This window comes from Desmodus rotundus, chromosome 10 (assembly GCF_022682495.2).
Source record: "Desmodus rotundus isolate HL8 chromosome 10, HLdesRot8A.1, whole genome shotgun sequence".
Lineage (NCBI taxonomy): Eukaryota > Metazoa > Chordata > Mammalia > Chiroptera > Phyllostomidae > Desmodus > Desmodus rotundus.
In genome coordinates, this window is record NC_071396.1 from 100169661 (window position 1) to 100190155 (window position 20495).

General features: G+C 37.7%; 1 protein-coding gene across 19 annotated transcripts in view; it reads right to left on the reverse strand.

Annotated features, from left to right (window-relative positions):
* TCF4 (transcription factor 4) overlaps nucleotides 1-20495 on the reverse strand; it is a 336085-nt gene that overhangs the window by 114816 nt on the left and 200774 nt on the right. For 13 of the 19 annotated variants that reach the window (XM_024580643.4, XM_024580644.4, XM_053912222.2 and 10 more), the window contains 2 exons: nucleotides 9667-9796; nucleotides 9135-9184 (listed from right to left, as the gene is read on the reverse strand). The exons of 2 other annotated variants lie outside the window; for them this stretch is intronic. In XM_024580643.4, coding sequence (XP_024436411.1) covers nucleotides 9135-9184; nucleotides 9667-9796 — 180 coding nt within the window. The remainder of the gene's footprint in view (nucleotides 1-9134; nucleotides 9185-9666; nucleotides 9797-20495) is intronic. 4 more of the 19 variants (XM_045187981.3, XM_053912221.2, XM_053912218.2 and 1 more) reach the window with 1 other exon arrangement.

A 20495-nucleotide genomic window follows, 5' to 3' on the forward strand; every position in this document is an offset into this window, starting at 1 on the left:
ATACAGTATGTTGTCATTTATTTATCACAACCTCATTAAGAGATACATATATTTTCTTCATTTTTCAGGGAAGAATTTAAGGATATTACATCATGTGCCCAAAGACACAAAGCTAGGAAGGGATTCAGCCACTTACAAGCCCAGCTGATCAGATTCCATGCTCTTAACCAGACCAGACTGTCTCTGTTTACAGAAATGCTGTCCTGGGCTGTCCAGTCTTTCTAATGGATCTGCCTAATGGGTGGGAGTTGTACCTTTTAACTAGCGCCCTACCTGGGGGCACTGAGACTCATTCTACAGAGAGATGAAACTTCCAAATATTTAATTTACTCTGGATCATTAAATACATGCTCAGGAACAACCACCAGGATGCAGGAACTTTTCGGTCTGCAGAGTGTTCTGAAGAGCCACAAGCAGCGTAGCGTTGTGCATAATAACACAGTCATTTTTGAGACTAACGATCCAGATCCAAATACCACCCCTGCAACGTGCTAGCTGTGTGACCTCGCACATGTTTCTTCACTGCTCTGTGTCTCCATTTCCTGGGCCATGAATAAGTAGTAGTACATCTCACAGGGTATTTGTAAGATTAAGTGATTTGACAGCTGCAAAGTGCTCAGTGTCGGGCACAGAGCAAACACCATGGTAAGGGTGTGTTGTTAGAAGCCCAACATCATCTCATCGGGCAGGCACGAGTTACACCTGTTTTGTAGACCGTGAAATGTGACTTCATCCAGGCCATTGGGTGACTATATAGAAGATATTAGATACGAAATTAAGAAGATGTCTTTATTTCTAGTGCAGTGTTATTTCTACCCCACTATGCAACTTTTATTGCAATACTCATCACTGGAAATACAGTTCAAAGTAATATGCATAAGGCAATGAGATGTATGTAAAACAAGGCCTTTCAGGTGGTTACATAATAAGCCTACAGGACAAAAAGTCCTTGTGTTACACTGTATGTTATTTTGCTTTTTTTTATTACACAACTGTCTCGAAAGGCCAGCCCTTATGCTCTTTCAAATGCTAAGGCCATTCCTACAAACTGGGATGGGAGTGACACAACAATGCGAATTTCCTTAAACACGAAGAACATTAGTTTTGAAGCTTTATAATAAATAGTACATGGAAGAGAGAGAAATGTTCAATGATATATGGTATGTCTAGTTTTTAGTTTAGTCGAACAATATATTTTGAATGAGTATAAATGAAGAAAGAGATGAATGAATGAATGAATGAATGAATGAATGAAACTTCTGAAATGTATTTTCCCCCCTGGGCACTCCCATTTTATTATAGGGTTCCACTTAACAGCTAGATTGTTAATGTAATTTATTAAAGGGAAAAACAAAATAGCATTATTTTGTTTCATAAATAAATAATTACTTATTGGGGTTTGAATAATTATAAGTAAAATACCTATTGGGGTTTGATTTTTATAATTCCAACTATATATGCTCATAGTAAATATGCTTAATTCTGTTTTCTTTTGCCTAGCACTATCAATTAAGCTACAAATTGTACGTGGCAGTGTCTTGCATACATCTAAAAATAAAATTCATACAGAGGCACTGTATGAGAGACCCATAGGCTTTGGTTACAAAATTTTACTCATGCAGCATATGTCTTAATATTAAATGCCAAATGCCAGAATTTGTACCTTTTTATTACATAACAATACTTTCATATAGTACAATATTTATGGAAATAGGTTTATTTTCTATTTAGCTTAATGATTGAAAAAATTCAAATTGACTTAACAAATCTTAATCACTAGGCCATGCTCATTCTTTGAAAAACCCCAGCTTAAGTACTAATGACAAATGAATTTAGTACTGCTACATCCTTGGACAAGTTTTATTTTTAGCCCATCTGCTAACATCTCAAGTTATTAGACTTTCTTATGATAAAGCCCCAGTTTTTATACTCTACTTATTACTGAACTATTTTGTACTACAAGTTCATTTCATAATGAGCAAGCTAGAAAATATTATTGTACCCTAGGTGAATACACCTGAGCACCTGTGAAACAACCAAATTCCCCAAACAGGGTTACTTGAAAACATGAACGCTGAGAATCAGCCACCTACTTGAAACCGCTTCCTCATAGCAGCTAATGATATAATGACACACTGTGCCCATCGGCGGAATGAAGCCGATTGTTGTAATACTTACAATATTATTGTAAGTATAATCCAGGAGGCATATGTAGAATGATATGGGTTGGAAGGGAGGAGACTACTATAGACAGACAGCTAGGCCCTCACTCTCAGATAACATCAAAGTAATTGTTTCAAAACAGCATTTTTCTAAAATGAGAATAGTAAGTCGGGACAGTGACAGTTTTCATATGTATGGGTGAGTAACATACCACAAGGGTCATTTCTCTGAGAAAACAGAAGTCTTTCCAATAGGAGTCCCTGCTTCCCAAATAAATGCCTTTTCGTTACTGTCACTGTAGACACAACTGAATTCTAGTGACACAACAAAAACTTTTCTTTACAATTTGCTATGAAGAGGACGTCAGCAGAAAATGTCCCTAGTCTTCTGTTCCACTGAATACTCAAAATAAATTTAGTGAAGTCTCATATACACACAGATCCTCTCCTGGTTACGCTAGAAGTAAACGCTGATGTACCACGTTATAATCCTCGTAGCATCTTGATGATTAATTCCTCAGGTGGGAAAGTTGAGTTAGACCACAGAAACAATAGTGGGTGTCATTAAAAACACAAATACGCTTATTAAATAATGTGTTCTTTTCAAAATCTAATTTGCACCTTGTTTCAAAACTGAAATATAAACTCCTCACCAAAACTTAGATCTTGATTCCTCCCTGAAATTGTAACCAAGGCAGACTTTTCTGCACTACCTTCATTTCTCTGAAGAGGGAGCATGAGCTCAAGCAGAACATAAAACTCACCAGCTCTGCACCTCTGCAACAGCTGCAACTAAAAAAACGGGAAGCATTCACACGCTGCTGTTTCGAGATAAAATAATCGAGTATTTAAAACTCCACATTCTGCACTGCATTTTACAAAAGCTCGTATTCCTTTAAAATGTGCAAACACACTCATACACACAGACACAGCCTGGGACAGTTGAGATCGAGGCTGAGAATCTCATGCTATTGCTTTGAAATGCAACGTTACATTCAGTTCAAGAATTTGGTGCAGTTTGTTTATTTTTTATTTTTTTTGCAGTTTATTTTTTAAGAACAACAACAATAAAACCCCAGAAAAACAAAGCTAGTGTCTGTCAACACCTTGACAATTTAACCTGCTCAAGGAAATAAACTTTGCTATTTTTGAAGGAACTCATTAGTTTTAGGGTTATCGCCACATATTACGAGAGAATCTTATTTAGTCCTCCAAAATCTATCTAACTTCGATTTACTACTTTCAAACAAAACCTTTAGATATTTGAAACCGGGAAGCACACCTTGGAAATGCAGAAATTATCAATGATTGGGGGGAAAAAATGAGAAAAAGAATCACTATGTTAGAAAATAAAAATGAATGATTCAATCAATGAAATCTAAGTTTACAAAAATGTAGCCAACCAAATATTAAGCTAACCATCTATATTATTTCAGAAACATAAAATAAATTCACAGGGGCAAAACAAGTTTTTAAAATTTCAAAATGGATTCAAGCCCTGTTGTAACTCTCTCTCTAGGTAAAGCAGCCTTAGAGCAGCATCTCGGATTTCTGAATAATTAAACCATTCCCATGGAGTCCAAGACTTCACACCAAAACATACTCTTCAGTGAAAGTGATAAAATAAGGTTTAAAATGAGAGCTCTTTGAAATGTATTTCTCCTCTCTCAACAAATGATTCCAGTTTTATACTAAATGCTATTATTCCAAAATGCTAAAGAAAAATAGAGAAATTTCTAGCAAGCTCCTGGAGATTGGAATGGCTTATGGTATGCATGTTACATATCTGCATGAATGTTGTACGCTTTTCAAGTAGTTTTCATGCTATAAGAAACCCCAATGAAAATTTAAACATAGAAATTCTCCTATATTTGTTTCATAACCCGCCGTTCATAAAAAGCATAACCTCAAACTGCTTTGTGGAGAGGATAAGACTGGTTTTCAAAGAAACAATAAACAATGAATCTGCTGAACTTTTGAAGCCTTTGGTTTCCTGCATTCAGTATTAACTGCACAAAATAATAAATACTCTATGGTGGGTATTTTGTCAACTTTCAAAGTGTTCCCCAGTGTCACATTACACATTCTATGTAAATTGTATGAATGACACCTTTTTCCTATTTGGGATGATTTAATTGCATTGCCTTCGCCTTCCTCCTGCCTACACACTTTCATAATTAGTAAGCACTAGTTTAATATCCATACCTAATATTTTAATATCTTTAATTAAAAATGAGCATACTAAGTTTAAAGTTGAATATTTTAATGTAGATACCCACAGTTCTATTTTTTCACAAAGTATCTACCTTTTCCAGGAGTGAACCTTGAATAGACTCCTCCTTTTATACCTCATTACACAATTGGCTGGCTACTTCTAGGATGAAGCCCAGGTGACTTGCAGTTCATTTTAAACTTCATATAAATTTCATTTTAACAAACGTTATACTGCCACTGAAGTTAAAATTTGGTTCACATGATAAAGCATCACTGTGACTTCCTTATAATCAGTTGTAAAAGTGATGGGGGAAACTACTCACTTTAAGTACTCAGTTTTTAATCATATACAATTTCTGGGTCTCTAATAAGGAAAACACAAGTTACCAACTTCTTTAAATTGTTTGTGATTTCTTCATGCATTTGAGGAGAAAAGGTCTTTTTTGTCTTTTTTTTCAAAAATAAAGCTTCAGGTATGAACTCAGCATCCTGTTTGAAATATGAAGGGTTTTGTATAATGAAAAACACACAGAACAATTAATGCCATCAGTACTGTCCATCTTTCCCTGACATTCCTAATCGTCTCTTCTGTAAAAGAAAGTCTCATAGAAATTTTAAGATTTTATTTCATTTAGAGTTCTTTCCTTACAAAAATTACTAAACCTGGTATCTCACACAGCTTGAGTTTTTATTTTTCAAATTCACATAACAATTAACTCATGTCTCAAATTTTCTTGGAGGCTCCAAATTTCATTTTAGAATATTTATGATAGTAGAGATTGTTTTTCCTAAAATTCAGTTATCCAAAATGATCTCTGACTACTTAATACCAAGCTTAGCAGAACCCCCTGAATTTCAAACCAAAAAACAAACACACAAACCAAAACAACCCCCCCGCAATTCAACACAGAAAATAGACTTTACCGAAAAGTACGGTGTGAATAAAGGACAACTAGTGGTACACGAGATCACAAATGATTTCTAAAGATAAAACTTCTCACTTCCCAAGAACTCTAAAGTTCTAGAGATTTCAGCTGAGAATGACAGTAAATTCACTGAAGTTTCCAAACTGGGTTAGCAGTGGACATAGATTCCACCAATGTTTGAAGTGAAATGATTGTAGCTATTAATAGTTTCTGGTAAAATGTGCATCCTTCTGAAACATTCCAAATTATAACAAAATGAAAGTTTTATGCATTTACATATTGGTGGGCTACAGAACATTTCTGAAAGGTGATGGATCTCTTTGTGTTTAAAAAATATTTTTCAATTACACAGTATAAAATTTTTTTGCTTTCTAGATTTTAATGCTTCTATGTTAATTTCTAAGAATCATGGATTTTTCCAAAAAATGTGATTTACAGTAGGTTATTTTTTCTGCACAAATTCATGATTTAATATGTATGATTATTAGGTTATGCAAAGATAAGAAATTTACTGGAAAGAGCAGTCAAGTTGAAAAACACTAAATTTAAGATGATAAATGATTTTAAAAAGAAAACCAAGATGTCAAAATCAAACAACTAAGAACTTCACAAGTAGATTCAAGAAATTAGATAAGAAAAACAAATTCTGGCTTCAGTTAAGGACAAAGCTTTATTACTGAAGTCTCATCAGCAGATAAGGGCTACAAGAAATTGGAATGTGACTGAAAAGAGCAACATACTAAAACTTGAACAGGGAACATGAAAATGTTCTGCTGTACTAACAGGGCTCTTGTGGGCAATTAGAGTTGTCATTTCACACAGCCCTTCCTTTAAAAAAAAAAAAAAAAAAGCCCTCCTAGTTCTAACTACAGGCCTCTGTCGTCCAGAGGGACAGACCTCCCCCCTCCACTGCGCCTGTGCCATAAATCCTGCAGGATGGCTCTTCCTCAGCCCTGTCACGGACATGCTTCTGCAGCGACCTGGGGTCTTGAGACGTGGCACACAGAACACACACACAGCCCAGGACCCTGCCAGCAGCATGCTCTGATGCTGGGCCAGGCGTATGTTTTCTCTCTCCCACAGAGGCTGCCGTGGTCCGAAAAGCAAGCCAGGCAGGCCCTCCTCGCTCTCCTGGATCCCTGGGAAGACCCAGCCTCATGGCCGCAGAAGAAGCCCAGCCTCAGAATCACAGTCATGTTGCGGATTATATCTGATTACAGATGTTACAGTTTAAATTTTCTTTGTTTTATGTTAAGGAAAAGACTCATTTTGAAAAGAAAAAAACAACTGAGTTGACACAACAGATTGTGACAGATTTATCACTATTTATCATGGTAAATATGTATGGAGGAAAACATACAAATGTCTTTAGTCATAATCACTCCAAAAGAAACCTTTTATCACCCCCCATTTTTTTGGTATTTGTGATGAAAATCTTCATACATCTGAAGCAAGTTTTAGAGGTATCTCTGACCACTAAATATTTACAACTTTTTGAGCTTAAAAAGAGAGTAAGAAGAGCAGAGCTGTAAAACTGCAGAGATGTAGGTCTACTGGGCAGAGAAGCACAGCAGTGTCTCCCACAGACCGTCTATTTGGGTCAAAATAAAATCTCTCCTTTGTGTTGGGGTAACACATGTAATCAATAAACACAAGAACACCAATGTAAACTGAGTTAAACTGCTCTTTAAAGAGAGCTGAGATTTTTTTAAGTAATGACAATAAATAGATGATTGAATTCTAAAAATTAACCAAACTAAGCTTATTCTTCTTGAATAAAATGGAAAATCGAACACAAAAAAAGGATAAAATTTCCATTTCAATAGAATTTCCTTCCTTGTCTTTCAAAAAAGGGGCCCTATTTACCAAAATGTTCTGTAAGGACCATTAAAACATTTAGCCAAGATATGCTTTCTATGAAGAGTAAATCCTAAACTGACCACCCAAACCCCAAAATTAAATAACGCAAACTAAACTCCCAATTCCAGATTTATTGCAAAGGGAAATATACTTTAATATTTCAGAACATATGACAACCTATCAGCACACATATAGTGTCTTCACAGCAAAGAAAAAACTATACCAGTGACATTTTCTATAGTGGCCTGATCCCTCCAGGGAAATACTTAAAAATTTACAATGAATTATGAGAAACTGTTGTTAACAATGAATGAGCAGAAAGACAATATCTAATGCCACACAAAAGCAACCCTTAGAAACTGCAGGTTTCTGTATTACCTCGGCACCAGAAAAAACAAACTAAAAGTGTTTGAGTCCCAGGCATAACTAAGGCCCCACAGCTTTAAGTTCTGCATGGCTTTTACAGCAGAGCGATTCCATCACTGCAGAACACTCGAAGGTCCACTTACTGCACTAACACCGTCCGCACTAGGTTCAGGCACGTTTAAAATGTAAACAGCTGCGAGGACTGTATCATTTCAAGTTGTCACAAAAGCTATTAAAAGCTAAAGTTTCATCTACATTAAATCCACCACAAACTTTAAGCTTAAAATATGCTTATAAAAACCTGAGAAGATATTAGTCAATTTCAATACAGCAGGGAAAAATCAAAAAATCAACCACTCAGTACATTTTTAAGTGACTTACTGGCAGTCCAAAGTGACTATTCTAAATGCCATTGGCAGTTGTATTTACAAAACATTTTTCTGTACTTATGGATAATTTTGTGATGCCTCTTCAACATTACGATGTCTATGATAAACCAGCATACAAAATTCGTTTTTTCCCTAGTAAGACTTATTCTGATATAGTCACTTAATTTTTTAGATGAACTGAACTGAATCAAATGAAATACACAGGTGTTTGGGTTAATCTAACAGTGCATTTTGCAAAAGACCATTATTCTTCTAATTTATTAAAAATAAATTATAACTAATATGCAAGCATTGATTAGTAATAGTTTCAGAAATCTAATATAAGTTGATTTTAGAGTATGATTTAGAGTATGGGAATAGGCCTATTATCATTCTTTCCTAAGAACACTAGTGTCCTATAGAACAGAAAATTACATCAAAATATCTATCTCATAGAAAAGAAGGAAGAATGGAAAAGAGTTGAAGCACTCATCTTTTAATTTATATAAGGAGAAAGCCATTAGTAACAGACCAGTTCTAAATAAAATATCCAGGATGTCAAATTTGAAAATACAATATATATTAAGAATTGAAAATAAGATAGCACATATTTTGTTGTGATCACAAGCTCTCTTTGCTACGGTGGGGACTGGAGGGACTCAGCCACTCCTCCACATAGCTCCAGCTCTTAAAAACACCCAGAATGCTTCTGGTTACAGCTGGATTCTTGTTGTCACCTGGTATTCCAGACACAAATGGCTACTGATTCAGCTACCTTGCAGTCTTTATTCAGTAACCTCTCTAGAAAATAGAGACATTCTCTCTGCACTCTGGGCTGAAACCCATGTAAATTTTTTCTAAATCCTCTCCACAAATCTCCTTTCGCATGCAAATCCATAAATCATTATAATACTGACAAAGAATTTAACCAACACATGAAACTAATACTCATTCTCTTGAAAGCTCTGCACAGGTAAAACTCCTGGAACTCCAGGCACCTTTTCAAGGCTCTCTTCAGAGCTTAACCTGCTGAATAAGCATCCACACAACCACCTAGTCTTCCAGAACATGCCAGTAATCACTCCAGCGTGGGTCAGGAGCAGGTCATTCCTTCCTCGTCCCCATTCTAGACAGACCACGCTGCTCTAGCGCACGGAACCTCACGCAGTCCCATGGCCCTCACATCTCACGAGCAGAATGAAAGAAACAACACGCAAAGAGGAGAGAGCAGTACTTACTGAAGACGGCAAACCTGGAGGAACTTTTCGAACTTTCTTTGTCTGTACCTCTGAAAGAAAACGAAGAGGCTGTGAGCTCCCCGCAGGCCCATGTCCCTCACTAGAGCAGATTAAACTACCAAGCCTTTCAGATTAGACCAGATTTCCTTAAATTGTTACCTGAGAAGAATGATGGTACTGTGATCATCCTTTATTCTGGCAGAGATCAAATTCTGCCTTTTTCTTGAAAGTGAAGATGTTTAACTTTTTAATGCTTTGATTGTTTAAAATGTTTCTTACATGAGCAGCCAGGAGAACATAAGAAATAAGTGCTCACCATAATAGTTCTGTTACTGTAAGTTGTTAACACACCCACCCATGTACCATTGAGGGGGAGTCATGAGCCTGACAACTGAGCACAATTTTATGAATTTTTTCCTTGTGGGGGGTGGGAGGGAGGAAGGAGGGTAGGATGAGAGGGTGGTATTAAAAAAAAAAGGAAGAAAAAACAAGACTGCTAATAATCAGTCACTCAAACAGAGGAGCACCTTACCCATGGCACTACTGTGAAGAGGCCTCCTTCGGGGGTTATTGCTAGAATACTGATAGTACTGGGAACCAGGTTTGGTGGGCGAAAGGGTTCCTGGGTTGCCCATATCCATGTCACCTCCCAGGAGACTCTGCTAAAAGGTTAAAAAGGGAAGACAAACATATAAGGTTAATTTTTCACATTCACCACCCCCCAACTGATTGTTAGTACTTAAACCAATGCAATAAAGAAACAGCATCTGCTCAGCTAAAACAATTAAAACACAACAAAACAAAAAGGAAAAGAAAAGCAGGCTAAGAAGCTAGCACAGAGTTTGTGAATTTTTAATTCTTCATTTTTGAGAGGAAGATAGAAGGTGATTCCCTTTCAAGCAATATTGTAATCTTTTAAGATGACTAACGTTTTAATTTAAAAGAAAGGGGCATTTATGTAAGACTAATGTTTTCTTTATCTCAACTTAAGCTCACATCTGGGAACTATTCATGCTCTTCCTTAACAAGAACCAAGACGCATCCGATTTGCGAACGCATCCAACTTCGGGGCTGCTCCCGCTGGGGATGGGAGTGGGTGCTCGCGTCCACTGAGAACTCTGCTTTTGCATCGGCACCCCATGACCTTCCACGAACTGACACAGCGCCCGCAAAAAAGGTAACACCGACTGAACCGGGAGGAAATTCAAGCCCTCACATTAACTCCCCCAATGATAGACATAGCAGGCTTTCTAAGTTAGCAGGAACAAATTAAAGAACTTTAGAATGCCCTCTTGAGGACTATCAGAGGCTAAAACACATCCCCACAGATCAAACATTTACCTGAACACGAGAAAATTTTCACAAATATCATTAACTTATCATGGTGTGACAAATTACTAAACCTTCGAAAATGATGACATATGAAAGATTATATAATAATATTACATTTTCTAAAAACTACGTAGAAACTTACCCATAACATATAAATCGCCTGATTATACTCTGCAGTGAACACATTGCTCTTTTAATTATTCTGATATGCTAGAAAATAAGTGTAGATACTACCATTTATATTAAGAACAAATTTACTATTTAATAAAGAAATTTTAAAATTAAGTACTAAAAATCTAACTTTATCGTTACTTGTAATCAACTTTTACTGACTGAACTAATTACTGTCCTTGATAAAGTACAGAATGTGTTTTCCCTAATCTAAATTCTAATCACCATGTCACTCACAACAGACTTAGGGATGCTTCACTAACACACTATTCACATGCAAAATACTCTAAATAGGCCAATTATGACTCTGCCCCTGTTCCCTGGTTAACCCGCTGAGAACTGAAAAATTTCACAAGGCGGTCACCAACTGAAACAAAGGGTCCTTGTTTTAAATGGAGGCCGTCTTTTTGGTCCCTAAATAGCTCCACAAAGTGGCACGTCTGCTAGTGAAAGCAGTTGGTCAAATATGACCCATAAGCTGGAAAATCAAAAATTTAAACCTCCCCTTTCCACCGCAGAGCTAAATATCATAAAGAGGCCCTCTGCATGCCCAGGGACTTTCGCGAGTGCTGGATGAGTAATAGATAAAGGGCTAATCAGCTGCTTGACAAGCCTGCCTTTCCCTGATTCCAGTTTCAGACTTTTTGAAGGGATACAGAATAAACCTTACTTTAAAATAGAACTTGAAGGATGAGATTTTAGGTTGGAAGCACATTTTGAGTATTAAACTCATTGCAAATATCTTAATATTTACCATATAAATAGCTAATAAAAACCAGATTATTTATCAGATAAAAATCTGACATCCACATGCTTAATTACTGCCCCTTCCGAATTTAAGATGTCAAAATGCTGTGAAATAACAAACTAAAATGTAGAGCTCTTTATAATAAAGATTTCTACAAAATTGGGAATCCAACAGTATATCACCAAATGATTTCTTTGTCATTTTAGGGGTGGCATTAAAAAATTTTAGAATCTCAATCCAAAATCTCCCTCCTGGTAAATCTTATTAACAAAATCTATTATTTATTTAGGTACAAATCCAAGTTTTCTTTGAAATGTCCACCAATAAATCTGTGACTGATTTAAATCACAACCTCCTCATAGTTTGATAAACCTACAAATGAGCCTTTATTTCATTGACAATAGGAGTTTAAAAATTATATTATCAAAAACTTTCTTGTCATTTTTAATTAAATGTATTGGGTGACACTGATTAATAATAGTATATGAAGTTCCAGGTGCACAACTTTACAATAGGACACCCGTATACTCCATTGTGTGCTCACCACCTGAAGTCTGATTTCCTTCTCTCCCCATATATTTCACCCCCTTTACCTTCTCAGTCTCCTCCCCTTCCCCTCTGTTAACCATGGATAACTTTGTATTCTAGGTAGGTATTACCCGGTTTCTTCATTTTTATTTTTCTAAAATTATACAAAATATTCAGAAAAGGGCTGAGCAAATACGTTGGTTGAAATGCTTGCTTGTCTTTCTAATGAGCTTAACCACAGCTTTATTTTTGTTGGTGCTGGTGGCAAAGGTTTTCACTCCCAAGAAAATGGATGCATTCAATAGGTCAACATAAAAACAAACACACTTGGTGTACTGTATTTTAGCAGCATTCACAATAGAGCTGTGAAAAATATAAAATGATAACTGGACAATAGCTAACTGCCCCTGGCTGACCTTATTGTTGTTAATTCAAAAGAAAATCATTTCATGAGCCAATTTTAAATAAATCACGCATCCAACTCTTGCACGTGCAGCCAGCCACGTGAACTACGTGGAGTGACTCAGTAGTACGACCAGACAGCACTACAAACACTTAGTGGCTCATGATAATACTTTTTTTTCACAAAGCACATTGCTGTTTCTATCTTTTTAGACCTGTTTGTTTAGACCTGTTTCTTTTTCACTCAGACAATAGAATCATTCTTCTAATGCAACAAAAATAAGCATATCCTCACACTTAAGGGGGCCCTAATCACCCCCCTAGGGGAAATTAAGATAAAAATATATGTATGCTTATTGTAGAGCACACTCATGAAATGAACAATGACCATTTACTATTGTTCAGCTTTTACGTCACACACTTAACTCTGTAGCAATGAGAAGATAAAAAATTTTCCACCAGTGGAAAAACATGAATTTACAGATTTTAAAAAGTTAACAGCATTCGATTTAATAAGGTAAGTTAAATATTGCATAAAATGGATAAGGAATTCACTTATATATGAATTTGCCTACATATAAATATATGAATATAAAGCCAAATTTATGGTTAATAAAAGGAAAGTTTAAAAGCTGAAGTCTACTTTTAAAATGGGCCAAGTTATCTTTGCCTTAAATAGGATTAGAAAGGCTTAGGTTTGGACATTGTGCAAGCTCATGCTCTGTGGTTGTGCCGGGTCCCTGTAGAAGGCTGCCCACGTCTGCCAGGAAATACCGGAAGCAAGATGTGGCATCTCAAAGAGCCAACCTGTAAATCTTAAACCCATAGCTTAGCGTTTTGTTCAACTGTCTGCAGTGTGATGAGACGAGTCCTTCCCCTTATTCACTCTTTATTTTACTGAAAGACAAACCATTTTAAGACTCAAAATGCTGTAACTGAAGAATAAAATAGACTAATACTGTCGATGAGGCTTCAATATTTGGAGGTCCACCTCCTGCAGCCAATTCAGCAGAGAGCCAGTCCCAGCACAGCCACTCAAATGCCAAGTGCAGCATTCTCCAAGGCTCCCTTTCAATGAAAATGTTTGTCTGTTTTGTACCAGTTCTGGGTCTCAGACTGTCTGCCCAACACACTCTGAACTGTGCTCCCATTTCTTTTGGGGGAAGCCTTTGAACATCCTTGATCAACCACTGAACTTGGCTTATGTAACCAAGAAAGCAAACCATGAATTAAACTTGAATAACAGTAAGGCAGCATATATCTCAAATTAGATTTATAACTGAATGGTAATCAAAAATAGAACTAACTGCTTCAAGCTGAAATTATCAACTTTTTTTTCTTGTTAAACTAAAATCATCTTGCTCTGAACTATTATTTCATTTCAGTCAGCACTTTAAATGTAATGGGTGGGTGGTACATTTCTAAAAAGAAAGATTATATTTACCCTTAATTATAGATATGAGTGAGATCAGAGTACAACGAATGCTGCTTTTCGGCTTATAATTAATTCATCTAATAGGTGAATGACCTTGAATTTCAGAGTTGGAATCTGGGAGACAGAAAAAAGAAGTTGAAGGGGAAAAATCTCTGGACAAAGGCGAACATGGCCCTGGTTTCTTAGGGCTTTCTGTGACTTTGCGTCACTCCCATTACGTTGTGATCCGCTATCAGACACAACATCTTGGGGGGATGTTGTCGAACAGAGAAAAGCAGTCTCAGATGAAACCAGATTAAGCTCCTTTTCTGAACTATTGCCAAATGCTTGCGAGCCTAATTCATGTTTGGGTATTCTAGTACTCACACAGCTGCAATTCCATTCTTTCATCACAAACCTAAGTGATGTATAGTGGCTTTGTATGGTGAACTGACTCTATAAAGCTAGGAATTTACATTAATATGAAAAGAAAATTCTGAACCATGTTAAATTTAAGAATACTGTGTATGTGTGTACACACACACACACACACACACACACTCCTAATAGACTTTGCAGTGCTGAATGCAAGATTCACACTGAGAAAAATTACAAATTAGATTTGTTTAAAACTCTTTTAAAAAAAAAATTACAACCGAGGTCATTTCTACATAGTTAATTCTGCACAGAACTGGATTTTCAAAGACACTGCTGAATAAGATTCCTAACAGCCATGGGGAAGTGTTTGCAAATCCCTGTCGAATAGCTGCTGCTGAATTTGCCATTTTGACCACAGAAGGGCCATTGCTGACTTACTATAGTAGCAGGAGGGGACGATAATTTTGCTGCTGTTGGCACTTACTCTGCAACATAGAATATATCTCGCACCAAAGGGCAATGAAGAACACAGGATCTCCACCTGTCCACTTTTGAACTTCAAAGCTCAAAACTGAAGGTCAATCTTGGACAGCCTCTACTCCTGAAACTGAAGGTCCTGGAATATATCTTTTTGGTTTATTTTGATTTCTATCCTATGCTTACTTTCAACAAAGGAGAACTGGGGACATTTAGAAACATAAGATGGCAAGGATAACTTTCATAATCAGGGACTTAACAGGTTGCTATTGGGCTGTAGATTATTAAAATTATCACTTAGCAAAGCTATCTTTTAAGGACTTCTGGCCAATGTTCTCTATTTCCACTTCAAAAGTAGAAGGCACATTGTACAAGTCAGACGCAGAATCTAACCTTCCTAAGGAAAGACGGATGGTGTTTTGAGGTCAGAAAGATCAGCCAGAACCCTAGCTCAGAGGCATCTGGCAATATGATTGGGGGTTAGTTATGCAACTGCTCTATGCCATAATTTCCTCCTCTGTAAAAAGGGAATAAGAGCTCTATCATAGTGTTATCAGGAGCAGATGAAACAACATATATAAAATGTCCAGGCCCTGGCCAGTGTGGCTCACTTGGTTGGAGCATCGTCCCAGCTGGATTCCTTGTCAGGGCACATACCTGGGTTACGGGTTTGGTCTCCAGTTGGGGTATCTACAAAAGGCAACCAATTGATGCTTCTCTCCTTCCCTCTCTCCCTCCCTTCTCCTCTCTCTAAAATCAGTAAGGATGTCCTCATGTGAGGAAATAAACACACAAACAAACAAACACCCAGGAGAGCTGGTGTCCACACATGGTTACCCTCGTTCCTCTGTTCCTCCAATTCATAGTCCCATATCGTGATCCACTGAGGATGATCTGAATGATTCCTTAAGAGTTGTGAATGACTGTCAGCTACTCTACTCCACTCTCAGACAGAAAGCCTGCTCTCAGATAACAATTTTGAATAGCCACTATAAAAAAAGTAAAAAAGAGTTAAATAAATAGTGATGATATAGCCTAATGGCCCAGAGTTACACTGGCAACAAGAAATGGCCAGCTTTGTTCCATATTTAATAAAGAAACTGGTCAACGATCAATCTCAATAATTTCAGCTTAAGAGGCCATTTTCCTGGAAATGCCACGAGGATTACTTCAGTGGCTCATTTAATTTTGCTTTTGCAAGCACGTGCAAACTATGGCTGTTAATTCAACTACACATGAGAACAAAGCTAGTCATACTAGGTGTTGCCCAACTAAGTCCGCAAAAACAAAAAGTGTATTTGATACAATGTTATCAATCATGCGATGTTAAATTCAAATTCTTACTACTATATTAGCCACCGATAAATGACTTCCAATAAGTTCAACATTTTGTCCTTATAAAGCTAATTGCAGGCACTTAATAAATGTTATGTGGTATTTACCAAGCGCTACTTGTAAAAAAATATTTATTTCCCCATTACATCACACAAAAAATTAAATGAATGCACTTCATCATTTTGTTTGGAAATGTGCATAACTACAAAAATTTGAGTCACATTTTACAAAATTATTTATTTTAGTACTGGTTATATTTCACCATTCAAAAATTCAAATATATTGTCTTTTCCTATAAACACTACACCTTATATTTAAATGTTATACTGTGATGCAAAGGCTACCATGGTAACAGTTACTTAATGTATAAGAGAGTGAGAGTCCAGTAACAACTCGTGCATTTTGGTACAGAAATTACAGCTGCCCAACAGTTGGAAAGCTTTATGCATTAACCTATTTGATGACCTCTCAAATTAAAAAAAAACTACATTATTTACTGTATACAATACGGTGAGGAGGCCTTTCTGTGGTTTTGGAAATCCATTCTAGACCCCCAAGTCATCTACCACATATTAAAAAGAGGATTACACATTTGTTAGTAAGAAGACAGAAAGTTGGCACAAAGAAAACACCAAAGCAATCAGTAACCTACAATAAAAGTAGATTTGAAAACTTATGATATAAACATAACTATCTTCTTTTTGGATTAAGCTCCTCTCAGTTCAGGAAGTTTATTTGATACATAATTTGATAAGTATGCTATAATCACTACTTGCCTCAGAATGTTTCTCTTCAGCACTTTTGTTCCAGTGTAAAAATAGAACAATTTGAATAAGACCTGTTAACATACCCAGGAATTAGCACCACTTCCCCTGTAAATATAAACATGTGGCTACAATAAATGTGCTGAAAAGGGTGTCTGTCCAGCCTGCTATTTTAGCTTAGTAGAAGGACATCCAATTGTCACACGTCAGCCTTCTTTTTTGTGGGTGGGGAAGGGACCACTTCAAGGTTGTTGTAAGTGTCTCCCCCTCTGAGCAAGGATCTCTGAAAACCACCGTCACGTTGAGATGGCCCTCCCAGAGGGCAGGGACTGGGATCCCATTCATCCTGCTTACCAGCACCTGGCATGGCTGCTCAGTCGGGGTCTGATGGCCAAGCCTAAAAGATTTACTGAAATCAAGTCTCCTGATAACCACCTGAACCTGTAAGTAAGGGGACAAGCTTACCACATACCATCAGAAAATTGAGGTTACCTGGAGAAGCAGGAAATGTGCAACAGAATCTTCAATTCGCCACGAAATGACTGAAGCCCTAACTATCTTTGCAGAGTTCTGCATGGCCTCCTGCTTCACATGGGTCTACTTTCAAGGTGCGTTAACATTACTTCCCAAAGTTCTCTTTCTTAAATGTGTGACTTGTCAAAAATATGTGGTATGAAGGCCAAACTAGTGTAGACACTAGTGAAAGGAGGAAGTAGCTTCTTTGTGCTTTACCTCCCTACTGAGCTTGCTCGAAGACCTGCCGTGGTAAATGCTCACTAAATGGTGAGGTGAGTGCAGAACAACCACTGTTGCTGGTCAAATTGAGAACTTTAGTAACTCTTCTCGATTTTTTAGCATAAATCTGTTCCATTAGTTACTCCAACACTACTGCTCTAATAATAGCAGTAGCAGTGGCAGCAGTAGTAGTAATAGTGAAGAGGGGGAGGAAGAATGTGAAGTCAGAGTCCTGGGAACATAATAAGCTGTAGTAGTAGCAGCGGTAGCAGTTGCAACTGAGCATCCGCTATGAACCAGGCACAGCCGCAGATCCTTTCTACACGAACAAGCAGGAGGTATGAACCCTACTGTACACAGGAGGCCATTAGCATGGGAACGCTGCCTGACCCATGTGGCTGGCAAGGAAGCACAGCCAGGATGGGAACTTACATGGGCTCAACTTCAAAGCCTGTGCTTGTCTTCACTCTCCTATACTCCCTGTCTCTATTCCTTACTCTTGGTTTTGTTCGTGCCCTCACCCCAGCCATTAATTAGGGGGAGTCAACGTGTTTCTCTTCAGTTCATCTTAACATCAAAAGCTCACCTCTCAAACTTACTCCAGAGGAGCCCCTAACTCAGTAGAGTAGCACATGCCTGAGAGTGAGTGCCACTTAGCTCCCAGATGACCTCGGACAATCTGTCCAACCTTTGCGAGCTTCAGGCTTCTTATCTGGCAAATGCTGGCATAATTGTACCTACCTGTTGTATGAATTAACGTAGATAATATAATGCGCTTAGCAACATTCCTGGTGCTTAGCCTTGAATTACTGATAAGGAGGAGTATTATATATATCATATATATGCATAATATTTTCCTGTATATGAACACAATATTATACAATATGTTATTATATAAATTACAATGTAATGTGGTATGTCATTACCGCTAAGCATCATTCATAGAGTACACTGCACAGTTTGTAATAGGCCGAGGAAGTGTTACACCATAAAACAACAAGCCCTCTCAAGTGAAACCTCAATTTAAACCTCAGGTCTCGTGCCTGAGATCTCCCACTGCCTCCGCTTCTGCTCTCCACAGCCCTCGTTATACGCATCTCTACCCTGATTTCCATGTCTTCCCTAATGAAATTTGCACTCTTTTTCTTTTTTCCTTCTCTTTCTTTTTTTGTTTTTTTCCTTGTTATTTCTTTTCCCCAGTCTGCTCTCATTTCAGTCATCTCACATTTGACTACTCTTCCTTCTAGACTTTTCTTACTACTTCATCTGAAAAAAATCACCTGCTGTAACATTTCTCATGTTGTATGGCAAGTAAGAGTTTATTCATCTGACTTGTCTCTTCTAGTCCGGAAGTCTCCCAAGGGCAGAAAAGGAGCCTCAGTCATCTTGGTATTCCTGGCGTCTAGCACAGTAGACCCGACCACAGAGTATGGCCTCCATAACTAAGTAATTAATCAACTACAGGATATTCTTACGTGATTTCACTGATTACCATCATGATGAAAACTTCTCCATCTCTAGCCTAGTATACATATAATTCCTACATCTATATATTCAGCCTCATCCTCAGCTTTTCTCCTGTGCCCCTAGAGTGGTTTTTAAGAATATGCTATGAATGTTTCATTTTTAAAAAAACACTAAATTTGATCCTTAATATGTAAAAGACACAACTTTCTCACAAAAATTCTGCAACTTCCTAATTATTCTCTATGCCCTTTAAAACATACTTGAGGAATCAGCATTTGTAAAATCTGCAAAGAAATCAGTTGTGTGTTTGTCTAAACACACACATGATGGTTTACATTTGTGTTTATCTATAACTGGTTTGTGCAAAAGTGATTGGATTTCCCTAAATATGTTGCATTGTCAAGTAGCTTATCATTCACCCAATGAGGTCAAGTTCTAGAGAGAATTCAGAACCACTGGGGTTATGCAGGCACTCTCCGAGGATACCACACCCCTCCAGTAGAAAAGGCACTGCAGGAAAGAGGAACAAAGGCACAGCAAGAACAAGAGGGGTGGTTTGTGGAGAGTTTTAAAAAAGAACGGTTACTCTGGGAAACACAGCAAACAAAGCTGGCAGAAGAAATTAAAACAGCTGGCTGAGAAATTACACTCCCTTGTAGATAGCAAGAAGTCTTAACTTGATATTTAGCTCTGGGTTCTTAACTATGGATAGCAGGCTGGCTCAGACTGAATTGAAACACAGTGGGTAGTACTCAGTGCAGCTTAGGGTCACAGAAGTGGCCATAGCAGACTAGACCCTGAAGTAAGACAATCAAGGCAACGACATAAGAACTGAGCTTCAACACAACACAAATTTTTGGTACATTTCTTCATCGAAAGTTATATGGCCTAAACTTTCTTACACTACTGATACACCAATTTTTCTGAACTCTCTGACTAGGCTAATGTTTCCAGAGTGACACCACTAAGAACAATGTTCTGAAATAGAGATCATCAAATATTTTCTTAAAGGGCCAGAGAGTAAACATTTTCGCCCTTGCCAGCCGGAAGGTCTCTATTGCAACTACTCAACTCTGCTGTTGCATCACGAAGTCAGCCACGTGTATTGTGGAAATGACCAGGTGGGGCTGTGTTCCAAATAAAACTTTATCTATGAAAACAGGCTGTGGGCCGGATTTGGCTCCAGGCCGTAGTTTGCTCACCCCTTTTCTAGGATGAAGGTATAGTGTCTTTATAGAATTTTATATCCTGAAAATGAAGTTATTTTGCCATGGTAGAAAAGCCACAAAATTTGATGGCCACCATCTGCACCCCTCACTCTCCCGTGCACCCCTGCCCCACTGTGAATGTTCATATGCTGCTGTCAGAATGTAGCTTTCTAAAGCCCAGAGCGACTCCTCGTCTCTCAGCAGAAAAACCTTCAGAATTTGCAAATACGCCTCCTCCCCTCCAACTCACACCTCAGGCAACTCCGATCCAATCCACCTCGCACGCCTCTCTCTTCTTCCATACATTTAGTCCACCTACTGAGAGCACCTACTGTGAGCCAGCCACTATCTCGTGCACTGGGGGTACAGAACCTACTCACCCATGTCTTCCCCTCAACTGGG